Raw genomic sequence first — 21,918 nt, 5'->3', positions numbered from 1 at the left:
TTGTTGTCTTTATTTACTTAACCCCCCCCAAAAAAAAGGAATAAATGAGAATTTTGGCATAATTTGTTAAACCGTAATTCACATAACTATCAAACTTCCTGAAACTCAAAACATACTTTGGTTCACTATAAAGCAATTTATACCCTCTCCCAAGATGTTAATTTGCACTGTACTCTATTTTCTGAGTGTGCCCAATGTCTCTTAAATTCACGCTTCTGCTCCACGCTTCCTTGACTTAATTAATCATTTCATCGCCAGCTGGCTACGGCAGAGCTTGCCTAAATCAGAGCTGAAACGTGTCTGTTAAAAAACTATTTCAGGCTTAATAAAATGGACATTTCACGTGGAATGATAATTCACTTATTATTATAATTGAAACTATATCCTGAATTGTTTAGATGCGTTAGTTGATGTAAATCTCATAACTTTCTGGAGATTAGTTTGGAGAAATTTACTACATTGAATTATATTTAAAAAAAAATTATTTCAGCCTTAAAAGTATGCATTAGTGTATGTGCCTAAATATTTTAAATACTTTCACCTTCCTCTCTGTTAAGGTGATATATTCTTGCTTGTCTGAACTTTCAACTGTGACTCACACGAGCACCCCTATCACTGATGGATGCATATGGGTGTAGAGCCCGGTGACACCGCTCAGATCACATTGGCCAAAAGGTCGTGAACACCTGCCACGTGCCAGGCACTAATAGGGAGTGTTGAGATGAACACCATGGGGTTTCTACCGCTGATAAGTTTTGATATACGGTCTGGAGGGAAAAGGGGGACGTAGAGACCCAATTTCACTATCATGTAATAGGCAATCTAGTTGGAGTGTATTAAGGGCACTTTCAAGCCACCAGGGTAAGGTGCTTAATGCAGCGAGAACGGGGGTGGTAGAGGAAAGGATGGGAAGGGCTTTCTCAAGGAAAGAACACCTTGAACTGAATCGGGAAGGAGAAGAAGTGAGCCAGGTAAAGAAGGGGGATCACAAAGAAGTAAAGAGAAAGCAGTGGCGGACGAGACTGGAAAAACAGTCAGGGCCTTCATATGCCACATTAGGGAACCAGGGCTTTATTCCATCAGCAACAGTTTTGAACTTTAGGCCAGGTAATCAGATGGTGAGATGTGCATTGCAGATTCTTTACTCCAGTGATACTGAGGAAATTGATGGAAAGAAGAAAGAAAGAGGGAGAGCAAAATGATATGGCAGGTGGTCACACGAGGTGCCTTCAACCTCACCTTCCCGCCGCCTCCCTGTGATCTTAGGACACCTTGCATAATTAAAGGGCACGACCCCATTTCAATACAAAAGCAACACGAGCTCACTAATTCTAAAATGGAATGTGCGTTAACTCCTTTAACCCTCTGGTATTTTCACATTGCACAGGTGTGGAAACTGAAGTGCAGGGAAGTTGAATAACTTGGCTACAGGGCCAGGATTGGACTCACAGCAGTCAGGTGTCAGAGCCCATGCTCTAGACCAAGCACCCTTAGATATGGCGACATCATCCTTTCCTGATCCGATGCCTCATGGGCTTCAGAGCTCTCTTATACTAATCAGAGGCTGCCTCCGGTGCACCTAGGGAGCCCAAACCACCTTGCTTGAAGCAGCAGCCTCTCTTCCCTATAACATGAGAAATATTCCTTTCCTCCCCCCATCCAATACACTTTACCAAAGCCAAAGAACACAGAAGGAACACAAAAGAACCCAGCAGCTCTGGGTATAAAAACTCCACCACCTTGCACTTTCCTCTGGCTCCTTGAGAATAATATCTGAATACTGGAAGCAAGTTAAGTCTAGCTGCAAGTTTTCCTGGCAGAAATTTTAGTCATAGGGTTTTCAGTATTCAAGAAACTGACTAAAGCTGAAAAATGCATTCGAAGGCTGACTAAGGAAAAAATCTCCCTCCCAGAAAACAGAGATGCTACCCAAAGTCACACCAATGTGCCTTAGACAGTGAAAAACCTAGGGCATAAGCTGATACGTATGGGCTCAGATACACTGAGATAGATGTGATGATAACTTTCTAAATTTCTAGGCTGCCATAGTTAGCTAGCACCAGATTTGATTTCTGTCGTGAAAAACTAGGAATGGGAAATTCACATTCACTCACATACACACACCTGAAAGGCAAAAGTAAGTGAAAATGAGCATGAGATCTACCTTACATAATGCAGTTGTATGTTTCTGGAAAGTTCTTCAGAAATCAATCGTTTTGAAATTAACATTTTTAGAGTAGATTAAGAGTGGTCACTATTTTTTTTTAATCCTAAGATAAATATATTTGTAGTGACCACCCCAAAGAGACCTGTTTTATATGAATGTTTTAAAATAGCATCTCTCATAATTCTGGACAAACGGCCTTAGACACTTGCCAGACAAAGCACTAAGCTCGTCCTGACAGTTTATGACAGAGCATCATATTGGAAAAGAAAAAGCTAGGCCGTGGGAAAAGCATGCCATTCAAATAGCCACTCCTTCTATCATATTGTAGCAAAATCTGTTACACTTACCAACGCATCTGCTCCAAGTTTATTATCAGGAGGTCTCTCACACACACACACACACAGGTTTTCTGAGCACAGAAGATCTAATAAGAAGTAAAGCATTTTCTTTTAAACCCTGAGGAGGCAATCCTCAGGTTTTAATTCACTACATTCAACCTGAAGTTTTTTAGTCTGAAAAGAGTGTGGTGTCACTACCACGCTTAATCCCGCACCAGATGATGCCTAAGATGATGGCTTCTCCCATCCCCTAAAACCTTACCCGTGATGCTGTGAGCAAGGAGGGAAAAGGTGCTAAATATCTTCCCTGGTCCCAAACAGAATCGATCTGCAGAGATGGAGAAGCGCTAGCGATTGCTACCGGTCTTCCACCAAAAACTGAGATCACTCAAATCCAGATTTAGGGTTGTCTTCCCAGAAAACCCACAGACGTGGCATCACAGGCTCTGGAGCCAAACTGCCCAAAGCTGAAGCCTGACTCCACCACTTATTCTGCGTGTGACCTGGGCCGCTTACTTCCCTTCTCCGTATCTTAGCTTCTAGCGTGTGAAGTAGGCATAATAAGAGCACCTCCCTATGGGGCTGCGGTGAGGCTGAATGAGTCACGGTGCACTCAGCGCATGGAACCAGGCCTGGCACACAGGAAACACTCGATACACGTTAGGTACTGATCTTACAGCCACACTCAATAAAAATATATATAATACCCATGGAATTGGAACTGCTGAAAATAGAACCAGGCATACCAGCGTTATTCACCACACCTGTTGGCTGTATAAGGCGGCAAGAGTTTCTAGTGGTCTGAACCTGGCCCCTTCATGTTCCCTTTTCTAATAAAAAGTTCTGAAAAAGAGAATACACGCGCACATATACGCACATATATGTGCGTATATGTACATATAGAGTGAGTGATTTTAATAAAAAATGTTAGATTTCTATTAGAATAGCAAGAATAGCAAGAATTTCTATTAGAATAGCAAGAAAACTCTTTTTAAAAGAATACTCGTATTAATACTCTCAAGGTAAACAAACATTACATTCAAAGAAATAAATGCAAAGTTCTCCCCAGTTTAACTCGTATTTCAAAAAACAGAGCCTAGATACATAAAGATGTGAAAGGAAGAGAATACAAATAATCCGAGTAAAAGCAGTGGATTATTTGTCCAAATATAACAGCAACAAAGAGACGGTCTAGCTCTGCTGTTGCTGTGAGTCTCTGCTTTCAACTCTCCCACCCTCCTCCCCTACTTCACCCACCCAAGATGCCAGCAAAAGACCTGAGGACTCCTGGTCCGAGTTTTTCAGGCAGTGACCCACTGCCTGACTAAGGAAGTCAAACTCCTGTAACACGGGGAAAGCAGCAGCATCCAGCTCTTCCAAGAAATCATTACAAATGGTTTTGTTTCTTTTTAATGCAATAATCGTATTTTAGAGTTAAAACCACACAAAAAATTTAAATACTGTATAAACTCAATGTTATGCTCAGGTTAGAGGACACGGAGAACATTCACTGTGAATTCTAGAAAAGCTATAATGGCTCCAGAGATGTATCAACAGAAAGTGGAAACTTACACGTCTGATAGCCGACCATTACTCACCCGGAAATGAGGCTTCCGGGTAACGTCATTACACAAGCATGAAGTCGCACACACAAAAGGGACACCAAGGAAAGCCCGGAATGGCTGTCTATAAAGTCCTCACCATGTGCCAGGCACTGTCCTAAGCACCACAGACACTGACACATTTAATCCTCACGACAACCCAAGTGGTGGCTTCCTGCACGGGCACTTCCGAACCCAGGAGCCAAACATCGCGCCCACCAGCTGGTTACACTCAACACCACCACCCAGGGTGAGGAAAAAAACCCACAGACCTGAGAGGGAGAGAAAAAGTCGGGAAATCTTACCTCGGGGGATCCCAACTGAGAAAAAAGAAAAGGACAATGTGCTCCTGAAGGCCCAGAGAAGGAGCTCGGGTCGGTAATCTGACAAGAATAATGGGATGAGGGCTTCCCTGGGGGGCGCAGTGGTTGAGAGTCCACCTGCCGATGCAGGGGACACGGGTTCGTGCCCCGGTCCGGGAAGATCCCACATGCCGCGGAGCGGCTGGGCCCGTGCTCTGCAACAGGAGAGGCCACAACGGTGAGAGGCCGGTGTACCACAAAAAAAAAGAAAAAAGAAAAAAAAGAATGGAACGGAGTGACTGGCAGAGTAGCAGGTGGTAGAATAAGCCAGGGGCTGACCTGCCTCTGCATTTCAAAGGCAGTTCACTGCTGTTTTGACCCTTTTAGTGAGAAATGATCATTTCATCACAAAACAGAGAAAATTAGCTGTACTTTTTTATCAGCTTAGAGCAAGATTAATGACATTAGCTTCCAAGTTCCATAATTAATAAGCATCCCCTTTTTATAACGCATAAAGCTGAACCTCCTGCAAGACAAATTTGAGGTACATATGACCTCCAGGCAGTGCGAGAGGGGGTCGGTGCGATCCTGTCAGTTGGAGTAACAGTAGTAGCAGTAGTTAACAGTAGAAACAGTAGCGGTAATAGGATTAGCAGTAGCAGCTGCTGCTATTTTCTGTGTATCTATAATGTGCCAGCCACTGTTATAAGACTGCTAGATACGAAGAGACTCATTTGATTTCACAAAAGAAGATGAAGTGGGTTATACCTGTATCTCCCTTTAAGGAAACTGAGTCTTTAGGACGTTGAGCCACCTGACCAAGGTCCCAGAGCTTGAGTGGTAACCAGGGAATTTCAACCAAGCCAGTTGATCTCAGAGATTATCTTCTTAACAGCTAGACTATCTGATGCTGGACGGTTTGAAGCTTTCAGTTGTTTACTTGAAGTCTTTTCTTCATAATGTCCCTAGCCTGTGGGATAAAGGCCACTCTCTAGAGGAAGGACAAGATACGCATACATAAGGCACTAACTTAGATGACTCAAGAACAAAAGTCAGCATCAATAATGATAAGAGCCTCCAAAGCAGGGAGGGGAAAGAGAGGTGAATCAAGAATTGGCCAAAGACTGATGAGGACCAAAGCCAGGTGATGGGTACCAGAGGATTCTTCCTACTCTTCTCTACTTTGGGCTACGTTTGATAACTTCCACAATAAAAGGTTTAACAACGGCTCTGACTTATTGCGAGTTCATTAAGTTTGTTGAGTCATTTCTTTTCATTTGCTTTACTAGGTCATACTTCCACATGGTTCAAAATTCAAAATGTTATAAAAGGTCTCTACTCAGCAGTCCACCCCTGCTCCCACTGCCATTATCCTTCTAATGTTTCTTCACATAAATACATATATTCTTATTTCTCCCCACTTCTTTCACAAAAGGTGGCATATTATATACATTGTATTTCACCTTGTTGTGTTCACTTAACCACGTAGCCTGGTGATTTTTTTTCATGTCAGTGTACAGAGAACTTTTCATTCTCCATTGGTAGGTCTTCCATAGTGAAGATACACCACATACCATATTTAACTGGGACACCTCCGTCACTATCATGATAAATAAGCTTAGACTGTCTTTTCCTGTCTATTGACACTTTGGGGGTCACACTAAGCATTTCTCACATTCATTTACTTCATGCAACAACAGTAAGCAAGGGTGGATCCAGGCTTCAAGGGACATAAAACGTATACAATTTGGAAGATCCTCTGTAAAACAGAGAATATAAAATTATGAGTAACAAAATAGGTACAAATGTGTGTATTTCTTTAAAATTAAAAATTCAGGGACTTCTCTGGTGGTCCAGTGGGTAAGACTCTGCACTTCCACTGCAGGGGGCCGCAGGTTTGATACCTGGTCAGGGAACTGAGATCCCGCATGCCATGCAGCACGGCCAAAAAATTCTTTTTTAATTTTAAAAAGGGACTTCCCTGGTGGTCCAGTGGGTAAGACTCCGCATTCCCAATGCAGGGGGCCCGGGTTCCATCCCTGATTGGGACACCAGATCCCGCACTCATGCCACAACTAAGAAGTCCACATGCCACAGCTAAAGATCCCACATGCTGCAACTAAGACCCGGTGTAGCCTAAATAAATAAATATATATATATATATATTTTTAATTTAAAAAATTCATTACCAATTCACTGGAGTGGTTTTTTTTATAAATTTATTTATTTTATTTATTTATTTTTGGCTGCTTTGGTTCTTCGTTGCTGTGCGCAGCTTTCTCTAGTTGCGGTGAGCAGGGGCTACTCTTTGGTGCAGTATGCGGGCTTCTCATTGCAGTGGCTTCTACTGTTGCGGAGCACGGGCTCTAGGCACATGGGCTTCAGCAGTTGTAGCAAGGGGGCTCAGTAGTTGTGGCTCGCGGGCTCTAGAGCGCAGGCTCAGTAGTTGTGGCACACGGGCTTAGTTGCTCTGCGGCATGCGGGATCTTCCCAGGCCGGGGTTCGAACCCGTGTCCCCTGCACTGGCAGGAGGATTCTTAACCACTGCGCCACCAGGGAAGACTTTCACTGGAGTTTTACAGATTAAGGTCCTTTCTTCTAGGATCTTTTTAGACAATTTAATAAAAATGCCTGTATAGAAATACCTCCCGACTGCAAACTGGCATCTCCTCTCTACCTAGAACACTCGGTAACTCCCAAAAGCACATTGCACTTACAGGGGTCTGAATCCTATGATTCAATAGCTGCACAGGAAATCCACGTCTTCCTGAATGATAGGCATTATCATCACCGTCTCACAGATGGGGAAACTGAGGCTTAGCGATGCAATAACTTGCCCCATGTTGCACAGTGGGTAGTAAATTGGGCCTGTTTGATTCCAAAGCCTTTGTGCTTAACTGACACAACAAGTGCCTCCCCAGCGGTATTGAACTTGACTGAATTTATCTCTTCAAAGGGGAGGACTAATACAAGATAACACTTCCATTATTAGGTCCCTAGGGAAGAAACATTTGATCTGAAACAAATTCTCAGTTTCCCTTTTGTATTTTCAAGACACCTTGTCTCTTCTTTAAAAAATAACTCAGTAAGGGTCCCCGTAAGTGTACCTAACTAAATACAGAGCCTAAGGTCAGCATCATGCTCGCCATCCAGGCCAGGGCATCATCACCTGACTGGTCCTCTGGTACCGAGAGAGGGGCAGACAATGAAACAAAGAGATGACTCAAGGCTTATCCTTTGTGTTGAGGGTGGGTTTGTTTTCTGCTGAACTCTCACATTTCTAATAATAACCCCAGATCCTCAGATTTGTCTAGAAACAAGAGTTGGGATGAAGAAATGCCATCAACTTTGCTCTAATAACTAGACATGTAAAGACCCTAAACCTATGCTAGAAGGTAGGACTCTTCCACTCCAACTCAAATAAAAGCAGGTTAGGCTGATTCAACATCTTCAGCATTTCGTCAACAACGCAAGCTAGATGGATGATCTTCACACCAAGGATGTTGGGAGGACGTGCTGCTGGTGATATTTAATGCCCGGAAGCCAGAACGCTGAACACCCTACGATGACAGGGACAGTCCAGTACGGAGAAGGGCTGTTCGGCCAAAAATGCCCAAAGCAATGATGGCTGAGAGGATGCTGAGACAGACCTTCCAAGACCGGGCGTAACACAAGAGTTGATATGAACATGGCTACATTGTAAACCAGGCCTTTCAGGCTATTCTAGGAGCATTAACAAAATGAGAGGTTCTGCACGTAGAAGGCTCCCGCCTGAGGCTCTCACTCATTTGACCTTTACTGCCTTGCCATGCCTATCAACTGTCAAGAATCACTATGAAGGGTCAAATTTAACAGCAAAATAAGCCCTAGATTTTAAGAGTTCACAATTCTTTCAGCTACCTCTTGAGAAATAAAAGGTTTAAAATTAATGTGTACAATGGTTTTAAACTTTCAAACTCAACCAAAAACTCTCAAAAGTGCTTCTTACGGTTATATAAATATCACCATTACTCAATCTGGAAGGTAGAAAATATAAAAAAATTAAAAGTAAAATTGTTTTTTATTAAAAGGCCACATTCTAAAATAGCAGGAAAACATGTTATACCTCAGACCGAAACATTCTATGATAGGGCAGCCCAGATACAGTGGTACATACAATGGAATACTACTCAGCCATTAAAAAGAATGAAATTTTGCCATTTGCAACAACATGGATGGGCTTGGAGGGTAGTATGCTACATGAAATAAGTCAGACAGAGACAGACAAATACTGTGTGATATCACTTATATGTGGAATCTAAAAAATACAACAAACTAGTGAATATAACTAAAAAGAAGCAGACTCACAGATATAGAGACCAAACTCGTGGTCATGAAGGGGAAGAGGGAAAGGGGGAGGGACTGTATAAGGGGTACAAACTACTATGCATAAAATAAGCTACAAGGATACACTGTACAACATAGGGAATATATCCAATATTTTATAATAACTATAACCTTTAAAAATTGTGAATCACTACACTGTACACCTGTAACTTACATAATATTGTACATCGACTATACTTCAATTTAAAAACACAGATTACATGCAATTTGTTCATTTCTTAGGAACAAGTCTACATTCTTCGAAGCCCTAACACTTCTGTAAACAGGTAAAGAATGTTTTATCTTTGCCAGCTTTACCTGCTATTTGTACTGAGCCATCCTCACCCAGAAGAATATTACCAGCTTTTAAATCCCTATTAGAAAAAAAAAAAAAAGAGAGAATTTAATTATGGAGTACAGACATTATATTCACTCAGGGAGACTTTAATACATATCATACAATGGAGATGTTTGACAAAATTATTATTTTATAAATATTAAAATTATATCACAGATTTTAAAAGTTACAAAGGTACACTGTGATTTTATAGTTTGCTCCTGGGGGATGATTAGGATTTTAGTAACGAACAGTTTATGTGATATCATTATCCAGATTTAATTAAAACAATAATGAGTAGATTATTTCATGTTACAGAGTTACAGATTGCCATATACACACAATACTATCATTTTATCAAGAATTAAAGCCCAGTCTATGTAAAGCGGTTCTACTTCCACTTAAATGTGTCTGATGCAATTTCCAATCAATCCCCTCAGCCTCTGAAACAATGGATTTGATCAGTCTCTCCTCTGGGGAGAGACTGATGGTAAATACTAATTACAATACTCTGTAACGTATTTCTTCACTATGTAGAAGTTGTGCTGAGTAGTCTTAACACTTAAGAAAAATGACAATTTATAAGTTTGCCTTCTAAAGTAATATTTTTCTAATTATTGAAAGACATAATAGATACCATTAAACATACAGCTCACTTATAGCTCAGGGCAAGGGAATTGCAATATTCATATTAGTGGTAAGTGGTTATTTACTTGCAACAATTCCTAAGAGCCCAAGGAGCACTAACCCATTTGAAGCATCAGGCACTCATATGCGATGCTGTTTAGCTATTTAAAGAATTAGCATTTTATGCCACAAAAGAGATGAAATTAGTGCCTCCCCTCCTTCTCTTCCACCACGTCAAAAATAATTAACATATTAAATGTTTGGAACACTCTCGCCTGCATTAGAAAGTTAGAGATGCTATCCAGTTCAAATGAGTATACTTCAAATGAGTATAAAATGTAAACTGATTTTTTTTGAGTCCCCACAGTACTTTCTGTAGTCTACTCTTATTTCAGTGAAAGCAGATAAACCAATACACCAATATAATTCATCAAAACTTGTTCTCTTGTTTCGTTCTTAAGTACTTTGTTCCCATCTATTTAAACTACCTAAGTTAGAGATATGTCAATACCTACCTGTGAGGTGTGTTTCCTTAGTGTTCTTTACTAACTAGGACTGAAGATATGAATAGCTGAATTTAAACATCTCTGCAGGGGTCATACCTGTGAATCTGACCATTTCTGTGTAGATAGTCTAAGCCTTCCAAAACCTCTTTAAGAATTGTTGCTATTATTGCCTCTTCCAGAACTCCGTTCTTGTGTTCTCCTCGGTTAATGATGTATTTTATGATATCCAACATTGAACCTAAGTGGACAGAAAGAATTAGACAACTGTATAAGCACCTTCATTACCTTTCCAGAATAGTCCTCCCTATTTAAAAAACTAAACGAGGGACTTCCCTGGTGGTCCAGTGGTAAAGAATCCACCTTACAATGCGGGGGACGCAGGTTCAATCCCTGGTCAGGGAACTGAGATCCCACATGCCGCAGGGCAACGAAGCCCGAGAGCCACAACTACTGAGCTCGTGCGCCTCAACGAGAGAGCCCGCGTGCCGCAAACTAAAGAGCCCACGCACCCTGGAGCCTGTGCACAACTAGAAGAGAAAGCCCACACGCCACAACTAGAGAGAAGCCACAACGAAGACCCCGCATGCCTCAACGGAGATCCCGTGTGCCGCAGCTAAGACCCGATGCAGCCACAAATTAATTAATTAAATAAATAAATAAATAATACATTTTTTTTAAAAATCCTTAGAAAAATAAAAAGCTAAACGAGAACAACAAAATATAGTTTTCATTTGTTTATTTAACACAAATATTCCCAAGGCATACAAACAATTGCATGGTAGCCCGTGACCAGAAAAACACTAAATCCAAGTTTGCAAGCACACATCCAGCTGAACTTAATGAGAGGGATTCTGGGTCAAGAAGCAGAAGACTGTCCACGGCCACTTCACAGTTAGTCCCTTTTCCGTAGACATGCAACTGGTTACAGATTAAAAGAGGGTTCGGGATGTCTAAACTGAAAAAGAAAGGAATAAGAGGCCTGGAGAAAAGACAGCAGGGAACTGCTGAGAGAAAGAAGCACAGTTTTTCCTTAACCTCAGGTAGGAGGAGAGAAAAAATGTCTGTTGCCTTTAGACCCCTGCTTATAACCAGAAGATTCCTGGAAGACTCCAGGCAATCTTCATTTACATTTACTTGAGGCGTGATGTACAGAGTTTAATAATAAAGAAATAAATACATAGTATTTTGTTACTATAAACAGATTAGTATCCTTGGCACTGTGAATTCATGCTTCAACACATGTTAATTAATATTCCAAACTTCCCGGTCACCTTAAGAGCCATAATTACCTGGGGGTTCAACACTTCTGAAGAGTTACCAAATAGCCTATCTCAGGACCCGAACATGGCTCCAGGCTAAAAAGAAGAGGACTGAGTTTCCCCATCAGATATTACTACACCAGGCTAGCCACCTGCCACTCAGTAAGAGATCTGATGTAATAAAATAATATAGAAGAAAACAAATGCATACCTTTCCCCTCAGGGAGAAACAAACATCTCTTTATTCATTGACTCTTGGATTTGGGGGTCATTTAGAAAACGATACTTCCAAAAACATTTTAATTTTTTCTTTTAAGGATATACCATACCAGGCATGCATGCATTTCTGGCCTGCTGAAAGCAAAATGAGCGAAAGGCTACATCTGCCCACATTCCCCTTTCCTGTGGAAACCTGTTCCTCTTACCTAGGGCCAGGGGAGACTAAATTGGATTCTTTTTAAAAAGACAATGAAATTTTCTATCCAGTCCTTAGGAAAGGGCACAGGGGATATTCTCAAGCTTATAAAAGGTTAATTGGGATAAAAATAAAGAGAGGAATTAAAATCCACAGGGCCCCAGGTCACCAGAATTTCTTGTCTCCTCAGTTAGTGGACCCCCTACAAGGAGAGGCCAGGTTAAGATCATCTTATCAATACAGCACCACCCTCAGCAGAACCAAGAAGCAGTCCTGACACTCAACATTGCGGTAGGCTCCAACGGGCTTCCTTTTTCCTTCCATTTTTCTTTTCCCTTTTAATTAAAAGCCAGAGTCAGCACTCAAGGAAACAATAACTAATAGGATTGACAAGACTGGAAACAGAACCAAACTAAGCTCTCCCAGGCTCCCTACCGAGACCTACACAAGCAGACCCAAGGCAATTACAATGCCTTCGTCATCTCATTGCAGGGCCTCTGCTGGATCCAAGACAGTTTCTCTAAAAAAAAAAATTTTTTTAATTGTGATGCTGCCTTGATTTAGCCTTAGCTGAACTGGGTCTGCAGATAAAAATGGGCTCCACCAAATAAACCCTGCACTGTCAGTTCTGGCTTCGTCCAGGTACCACCAAATGTTCTCCTCTACTCCTAACCATACTTCACGTCTCAGTAAGATGGATATACAGGGAGGGACACCCTGCAAACAGAACACATGAGAGGTATGGGGATGCTGGGTATTAGGAAGGAATCCCTCGGGCTTTCTCAGCTCCAGTTTTCGGGTCTGTAAAATGAAGGTGATGATACTTGCAGCGCAGGGTAGCTTTTACGTGTCCAGATCCCAGCACTAACAGGCACGACGTGTGTGGCCTTGGGCAAGCAGCCTAACTCTCTTGAGCTCTGGTGTCCTTTCTGAAACACAGGGATCAGGGCACCTGCCATGCAATGGTGTTGTCCAGATTACAATGAAATAAAGTCAGTAAATCACCCGGCACAGGATCCAGCCACGGAGGAAGTGTTCAAGAAAATCAACCGTTATCATTATCCTCCCCTATCAAAGCGTGACGTTCAAAGATTAAAAGAGATAAAATACAGGAATGGGAAAGTGTCTTAAAAATTTAATTGTCCGTGGCTTTTTTAACTTCAGTGATCTGAGGCTAGACAGGCAAAGTTCCTTCACCTTCCCACATGCTTTCTTCATGAAATCCACAATCTAAAACTACACTGTCCAATACAATAGGCCCCTGGCCACCTGAGGTTATTTAAATGTAAGCTAATTAAAATTGAATAGAAATTCAGTCCCTGGGTAACACTAGCCACATGTCAAATGTTTAAGAGCCACTAGTAGAAACTGGATAGCACAGCCGCAGAACATTTCCATCACTACGGACCTTTAGTAAACCACACTGAAATAACTCATTACAGTGCGCTAGAGACTTGAATAACGTTAAGGATGAAAGCTTTAAAGAGGAAGGATTGGTTAACTTTTCTAAAGAGAGTAAGGGGTGGCTACAGAGAGGATGGGGCCTTTCAGGACTTGGGCACATGGAGAAGGACAGACAGACATCTGGGGCTAAGTAACAACACGGAGACATCAGAAGGCAGAAGGCATCTGGGGAGTCTCACCCACACCTGGAAGGCCGGGGTAAAAGAGGACACAGATATTCTACACGTTAAGCTGAATTATGAAAGGCTCTGAATATCAATGTGAAGAAATCCGGACTTTACTCTCTAGGCAAAGAATAAACCAAGAAAACTTATAAATACGGGAGTAAGGGGATCAAATCTAAAGTCTTATTCAATATGCTGACTCGCACAAAAGGAAAAAAAGAAAACAAGCAAACGAACAAAAATGACAAAATCCACTTACCTCCACTTAGTAATTTCATGACCAGCCAAAGTTCATCTTTTACCACAAAAGAGGTGTAATAGGTCACTACGTTGGGATGGCTGCACTGACTCATGGCTTGAATTTCTTTCTATAAAAAAAGCAAAACATGACATGTACCATGGGGCAAAAATCGGGAAGCAAGACACAAGTGAACCATAGTTGAATATCTGGGTAACTTTCCTACTTAAAGCACACCTGGGCAAGGGGCTGCCTAAACCATTATTTCACAGAAACCACACGAGAACTAACTCTCTCACCCTCGTTATCAACTTGCTAGAATTAGGAAGGCCTCTACAGGAGACCCCAGAGCCCTGAGGACCAGCCACAGGACTGAGGAACTTCAGATCAGCACACAGCTCTATAACCCCCCCCAGGGGCCATATGTGATAAGTGCCTCCTACCTGAACCCAAAGCCTCGACAGAGAGATAAAAGACTGGCGAGCTATTAGGAGACCTGGGTCCTGGTGCCAACCTGAACCCTGGTGTTCCTCACTCATCCAAAAAGGGGCAACAAAACTGCTTGTTTCTGAGCACTGCTGTGATGGTACATGAAAAACTACCTATAAAAATGCTAGAGTACCATTTCCCAAACTATCTTCCATGGTAGATATTCCATCAAGGAAAAAAGCAAGGTGGGGGTGGGAGAGGCAGCTGGTAAAACGAAATAAGCTTGGGCAACATCAGATACTACATCTCAGTTTACAGGCGTCACGTCACAGGGTATGTTAGTACTGTCAAAGGCTCTGAGAAGTCCTGCAGTAGACAAACTGTCATAGTTGAATCCACAGGAACAATGCAGGAAAATAATGCTCTGTGGGTCACAGTTTAGAAAAAAGTTTTATCAAAAGACAAAACAACAAAGCTTTGAAACCAAACACATGGGCAACTTCAACAAGCCACAGTTTTCTGCAATACTCAAGCTCATGTTGGTTTTGGTTTGCTGTTTTATGTTACCGCCACATGACTCCTATAAAATGTCAGTGGAGGGCTTCCCTGGTGGTGCAGTGGTTGAGAGTCCGCCTGCCAATGCAGGGGACACGGGTTCGTGCCCCGGTCCGGAAAGATCCCACATGCCGCAGAGCAGCTGGGCCCGTGAGCCATGGCCGCTGAGCCTGCGCGTCCGGAGCCTGTGCTCCACAACGGGAGAGGCCACAACAGTGAGAGGCCCATGTACCGCAAAAAAAAAAAAAAAAAGTCAGTTGAATGCTAACCCTCAATCAAAGGTACCAGACCAGTGTAACTCACTTTCAAGGTGCTGACCAAAAGCCACAAGAATGACTAACCTAAGTCATCACAGAAACTTCACTTATGTTATTATGTATCTATGATGAAATAAAAGTATATCTGTGCATCCTGTAAATATTTTCAATAATGAGTGTCTACTTTGCGTTAACTGAAAGTTGCCAACCAGAATATTCCAATTTGAGCTGCTATCTTTATATATCCAGTACTACTTTAATCCTCAAATTACTAAGGTGACCCTACATGTCAATTAACTTGGCCTAAATACCATGACATATAACACATATATACATCTTAATACATGCATTTATTTAGGTGCTTTTTATCATGGATAAACTTGTAAGAAAATCACTAATTTTTCTATTTTCCTTGCATTATATGACAACACTTCCCCTTCATCATTTTCCTCATCCCCTTCACTGATCACAGGTTTTCTAAATCTAACACTTTTCAATTCAGCACCTCCTGTCCTTTGAAGAAGATCTGAAACCTAAGGTCCAGTTTCCATCTGTTTCTGGTGTTAGGTTTTGATACCGTAAGACGCTTCTGAAGGAGAAATGGAACGCTGACCAGCATTCCTATTTCAAGTGGCTAGCATCTGCTCGGTGTGGGGATGGCCCACTTTGAAGGCCTGCAGCTCTATGTAGGGTCCAGTTTAAACAGATGCCCCCGTTATTCACAGAAATGAGAATAATGTGTCTTCCAAGTGTGTGTGCTCTGCATTCTCACCATTTTATATCCGATGTAAATGAATGCCTTTCTAGCTCTCTAACACCAAACTTTTAAATCATTAAAGCATACAATCAACAACCGGTGCTCATATGAAAGGAAATTCTTTTGCATGGAAGCAAAGCCGGGTCAGAGTCTGGGAAAACACGTTTTTTTTAGACCTTTGCGTTTAGATGGCCAGTATCACTTCCTACCCAGAGGATCAGATTCTCTGAGATGATGGCAGTGAGCTTCTCTGTGTGTGTGTGTGTGTGTGTGTGTGTGTGTGTGTGTGTGTGTGTGTGTGTGTGTGTGTGTGTGTGTGTGTGTGTGTGTGTGTGTGTGTGTGTGTGAGAGAGAGAGAGAGAGAGAGAGAGAGAGAGAGAGAGAGAGAGAGAGAGAGAGAAACTCTTTTAATTAACCTATGGAGAAACTGTTTTAGATAGCCTATGGATGTAACTTATCAAATTCTATTCCTTCAAATTTCAGGGCCTTAGAGGTACCAGCTGGATATTTAAAAGTCCTGAGGATTAAAAAAAAAAAGAAGAGACACAGATACTACCACTACTAATATACCCCTATGAGCAGTGTAAGGGCAGATCAAAGAAGAGGTGGGTCCTGAGAAGACAGGTGGGACTTGCATCAGTCTGACCACTCATAATCTCACTGCCCTCTTCACCGCTTGGCCAGGAGTCCATATCCCCCACTTCTACGCCACCTATTCTACTACACAGCCTTTCCATGCAGTAGAGCCTCTAATGTGTAAAGACACGATGAAACTTGCCTTAGGGGAAAACACCGGTCACTCTGCCTTGGGATATGACCTGTGCTACCACTGAACCCCCATATTAAGTAATAGTTCCACAAACAGGGTAGAAATACACTTTTAAAAAGGAAGAAATAGGTGTTATACCGGCCTATCCAACCCTTAAATTAATTTATATATAAACCTTTTGCTTAGTTGCCTTTTACAGAGATACAAAATTTTTATACAGTTTCCCCTTGAACAACGTAGGGGACGCCGACCCTTCGTTCATCAAAAATCCTCCCTAGGTATCCAAGGTTTCATTCCTCCGTGTCCTCAGATTCAACCAACCATAGTCATGTAGTACTATAGTATTCACTATTGAAGAAAACAAGTATAAGGGGACCTCCACAGTTCAAACCTGCATTGTTCAGGGGTCAACTGTATTTATAATTTTGCTGTGGTCTGCATGTTTGTGTCCCTACAAAATTCCTAAACGGATGGTATTAGGAAGTGGGACCTTTGGGAGGTGATTAGGTCATGAGGGTGGAGCCTTCATAAATGAGATCAGTGCCCTTATAAAAGAGACCTCAGAGAGCCAGCTCACCCCTTCCACCACATGAGGAAGCAGAGAGAAGTCTGCAGCCTGGAAGAGGACCCCCACCCAGCCAAAACTATATATATATATATATATATATATATATATATATATATATATATATATATATATATATATATATTCCCCCCCCCCCCGCCCCGTACATGGGCCCCTCACCGCTGCAGCCTCTCCCGTTGTGGAGCACAGGCTCCGGACGCGCAGGCCCAGCAGCCATGGCCCACGGGCCCAGCCACTCTGCGGCACGTGGGATTCTCCCGGACCGGGGCATGAACGCGTGTCCCCTGCATCAGCAGGCAAACTCTCAACCACTGCGCCACCACGGAAGCCCCCTATATATTTTTTATAACTTGAAAAATATAACTATTACTTGAGTCAAATATTCTTTCTACAGAACTACTCTCCCCATTTCCTTTCAACAGTGATGATGGTTGCTGTATGAATCCTTTCTTGGTAACAGCCTATCAACTAAATTATCCAAGCTTTTCCCAGTGCCTTAACTTTACCCACATGGGTAGGCAAAGCCATTTACCCCCAAACATACTCATCCCTTCCATCCCTAAAAGTAACCAAAGTATCACCCAAAGATGAATAAATGGATGAAAAAAGAATTCTTTTTATTCAATTCTTCCTACAGAATACCTGGGTTCCAACACTCTATTCCCTCAATTAGGACACAATCTACGGAAAATGTGTGACTTAGAGCAGCGCTTCTCAAACCTGAATGTGCACAGAGATCACCTGCAGACCTTGTGAAAATGCATATTCTGATCCAGTAGGTCTGGGGTGGGGCCTGAGATTATGCATTTCTAAGAGGCTTCTAACTGATGCTGATGCTTCAGGTCCAGAAACCAGACTTTGAGTGACAAAGTGGCAGAAGGCAGGCAGACAGGCCCTCGGGTGGCGGGGATGTGAAAGGAAGGAGCACAGACGACTGGCTGCAACCCAGGCCCCAGGGTTGGAAAGAAGGGTAGGAGAACAGGCCCGGTGGCGAGGCCTAGCTGAGTGAGACCTCGTGAAAGGGGTAGGAGGCAAAGCTGGAAATGTGGGAGATCGTGGGATTAAAGTGGTTTGAATTTCACAACTACGGGAAAGGGTAAAAAATTCAAAGCGAGAGAAAAACATGAGGTCAAAGTTGGAAGAACTCACAGAACTCTGAAACCCAGGCAACACATTTGCCAAAACTATAGTCAAGGAATGTAACACAGTGGCTCCCTTGGAAGTCTAGTGAAATCTGACTCAGACATGTCATCAAGTGCCAAACCAAGCCACAGCACGGTATTTAAGCTTCCCAGTGGCTTGAAGAGCTGGATCTGCTCTTGCAGCTTCACCTGAAACGCAGTACAAGTGAAATTTCACAAGAGTGGGAAAAGTGACCTAAAATGGGGCAGCAAGTAAAAACCCGTTCCACCTGCTAGCACCAAAGTGGCAGCCACAGCAGCATCTCTGCTGGGAGCGATGTGGGCTGAAGGCAGATCAAAGAGGGACACCCACACACTGCTGCTGGCCCAGCCCGGATGAATTCGCCGAAACAGGACATGACACATCCCTCTTATATGGGACAAACTAGGTTTGGCTGCACAAAAAAACATAAAGCGTCCTACCCTGAAAATGTGATGAGCTGGGAGGAAAAAAACTACCCCCTAAAATCCCCAAAACTGGGAAGTTTTTTTGTTTCGGTTTGGTTTTTTTGCGGTACGCGGGCCTCTCACCGCCGCAGCCCCTCCCGTTGCGGAGCACAGGCTCCGGACGCGCAGGCTCAGCGGCCATGGCTCACGGGCCCAGCCGCTCCGCGGCACGTGGGATCCTCCCGGACCGGGGCACGAACCCGCGTCCCCTGCGTCGGCAGGCGGACTCTCAACCACTGCGCCACCAGGGAAGCCGAGACAGTTTTAAATTTAAAAAAAAAAAAAAAACTGTGTTTAAATATTTATGAGCAACTTTCTAATATTGCTATATGGCCTTTGTCTGACCATCCCCCCCCAAATTTTTTTCTCCTATTACTATTACTGAGAATAAGCAGGAACCATGATTAACAGGGATGTGAGCCAGCAGGAGCCACTTCGGAAGGGCTGCACTCTAAGACACAGCTGGCTTGGAAGCTTGGCTTTGCCACTGACCACAGCCTGATTACCTGCGCAGGTCATCCAGCATCTCTGAGCCTCAGAATCCTTTTCTGTAATACAAGCTTAATAGTGCCATCTACACAGGACTGTTGTGAAATAAGCAAAATGAGATCTATACAACTCCCTGCAGAAGGCCTAGCACATGACAGGAAGGTTGAAAGTCAGTCCCTCGAGGTCTCAGTTCCTTCTTTGTGTGTGAGCATGCCCACGCTGATCACTAACCCCATGTGTCCCACGTTCCCGACTGAAGTCTCAGAGGCACAGAGACAGCCCTTAGCAGCAGCCCTCACCCTTCCCCACAGAAACGTCACATAATGAACATGCTCTGTGCCCTGCTGGCTCAAGGAGTGTCCTGTAACACGTGTCCAGGTCATCGGGCCATGAGTTTTTCGCTTCATTCCTAACTCTACAACATCCTCAACTGTGTTTTCCCTTAGTATCTCGTCCTGTGTTTAATTTATACCACCTTATCATACTTCATGTATCTAGTATGCTGCCTCAAACGCTTTTGCAATTAAGAAGTCTAAACAGATACTTATGCAAAGCTTTCAAAAGAACAAAGAGAAACAAAAAAGAGCTTGGAGACATAAGAATTAGGAAAAAGTTAAAGTCTAGTTTCTGTTGTCCTGAAGACGATGCGATTCACAAAGTGCTAAAAGGAAAGAGATTTAAATGGATCCTGAATTCAAAAGAGTAAACTATACTTAACCAAATTAGCATATTTTAATACCTTAGCTAAATCTTAAATAAATTCTTCTTTATCTGATACTGGTGGCAAAATATCCTACTCAGCCTTGGTTGAGAAGTCACACCCACCCAAGTTCCAACACCATGTGCAGTTAAATCTGAGGAGGTGCTACTTCTAACTTTATTCTAAAGTACTTGTTCTCAACCTTGGCTGCACAGTGGAATCGCCTCGGGAGCTTTAAAAAATACCAATGCCTGGATCTCAGCCCCAGAGACACTGATATAAAATTGGTTTACGACACAGCCTGGGAATGAAATTTTTCAAAAGCTCCCAGGTGATTCTACTGTGTAGTGAAGGCTGAGAAGCGCTGCTTTCCAGCTAAGCACTGAGATGCATTCATTCTTTCAATGAAATGCTGAGAGAAACATCTACCTCCCAAGCATATTTCCACACTGCAGCTTAATCTAAAAAGGAAAAATAAATATATGACCCACAAATACTATCAAATAAAACGTACATTTCCAAATGCAAGAGATAACCAAATACATCTTTAAAATGTATGCAACACCCTCCAAGCATCTAAAGAATTCCTTAAATGATATGAGGGTAACCGCGTTAATTGAAAACACTTTTCAGAAAGTCGTCGTCAGGCTTGCACTTCCATAACATCAGCATCATTATGAAGGGTAAGCTCATCAACATTCATAAGTAACCCAATACTGTAAGTAGCTGAATTTTTTTTTAAGAAAAAGAAAAAAAAACCCATAAACTTCAATGATTTCAAATGTCAGCCAAGAATTGGAAGGAAAAGATGACAAAGCTCTCCTAAGAGCACTGTATTTTTTGGACTGTCATTTTCAATCATGAAAAATGTCATTGTGAGGGTTTTTTAATTACAAAAAATTAAATGCCACATATGCAGCAAACTTCTGCCTCTTTTAAAATAAGAGTACCAATAGGAAAAAACCTACTCAAGGAAGAGTTAAGTCACATATTCTGACCTATACTATTTATGAGTAAATCAACCAATGTCCCTCACCAGTTAGTTTTATAATTATTTTCATATGATTTGGTATCTGTCTATCCAAGTACAGTCCAGTTGAAGACAGGATTAGAAATGGGGGAAGTCTAGATGTTTTGAAGACAGGGAAACACTTGTAAGAAATAAGGAAAAGGGAAACAAATTTTGTGATAGCCTTAATCAGTGTTTGTGGAGAAGTATTTAAAACTAGAGAGAGCAGTTGTAAAAGGTAAAGTATCAGGGGAGCTGGAGGTAGGTCTGGAAAATCCCTTGAAATCAGCAGAGAAATCACAAAGGGTAAACATCTACTTCCGACAGAACAGAATGCCCATCCCAGGGCCTATCTGCTTGGTTATGAATGATGGTCATTCTGCAAAAACTGTTCCCCAAAAAACTAAAGAATTTTGCTTGGAAATGAAAAAGTCGCCGCCATAGTTATTTTTCACTAAGAGAAAATAACTCTTTCCGAGGAGAGGAAAGAAAGCAAAGAGTAAAGGAGTGATGTGCAAAGTTCAATGGGGAAGAACCATTTTCTTTCAGAGTTGGCTGAAAAAGTTCTTCAGCAAACAGTAACAAGGATGCCTTATGGGTTCTGCGAGCTCTTAAGCTGGCCATCAGGAATCTGAATCAGACTCAGCTATCAACAACTGCTATCTGATCATTTAACTGTCCATGACTGGGTATACTGGGAAAAATAAAGTCGAAGACTTCGTTAAAAACAGAAACACGAAGCATCTTTCTTGTCAGCCAATTAATGCTGCTAGAAACCTCCAGGCCAGTTTTCAGCACTGCTGCTATTTTTGCCTTCATCACCAAAGGATAAGAGTGTGAGGTGAAACGTGTGTTTCTTTTTTGCGGCCTCCCGTGTCCCACGCCTGGGTATGATCTGCAGTCTGGGGTTCTGCCAGGGAACAGAGGCAGAAACCCCGCTGAACACTCTTCAGCCT

The 21,918-nt window shown here is 42.4% G+C and overlaps 1 protein-coding gene across 3 annotated transcripts in view; it reads right to left on the bottom strand.

Annotated features, from left to right (window-relative positions):
• Positions 1-21,918, bottom strand: part of STK39 (serine/threonine kinase 39) — a 301,230-nt gene that overhangs the window by 209,957 nt on the left and 69,355 nt on the right. For all 3 annotated transcript variants that reach the window (XM_060152718.1, XM_060152717.1, XM_060152716.1), the window contains exons 3-5: positions 13,805-13,913; positions 10,340-10,481; positions 9,092-9,147 (exon numbers count right to left, since the gene is read on the bottom strand). In XM_060152718.1, coding sequence (XP_060008701.1) covers positions 9,092-9,147; positions 10,340-10,481; positions 13,805-13,913 — 307 coding nt within the window. The remainder of the gene's footprint in view (positions 1-9,091; positions 9,148-10,339; positions 10,482-13,804; positions 13,914-21,918) is intronic.

The sequence above is a fragment of the Lagenorhynchus albirostris genome, chromosome 6 (assembly GCF_949774975.1).
Source record: "Lagenorhynchus albirostris chromosome 6, mLagAlb1.1, whole genome shotgun sequence".
Classification (NCBI taxonomy): domain Eukaryota; kingdom Metazoa; phylum Chordata; class Mammalia; order Artiodactyla; family Delphinidae; genus Lagenorhynchus; species Lagenorhynchus albirostris.
Note: the sequence above shows the minus strand (reverse complement) of the source record. Positions and strands in the feature narration are given on the sequence as shown.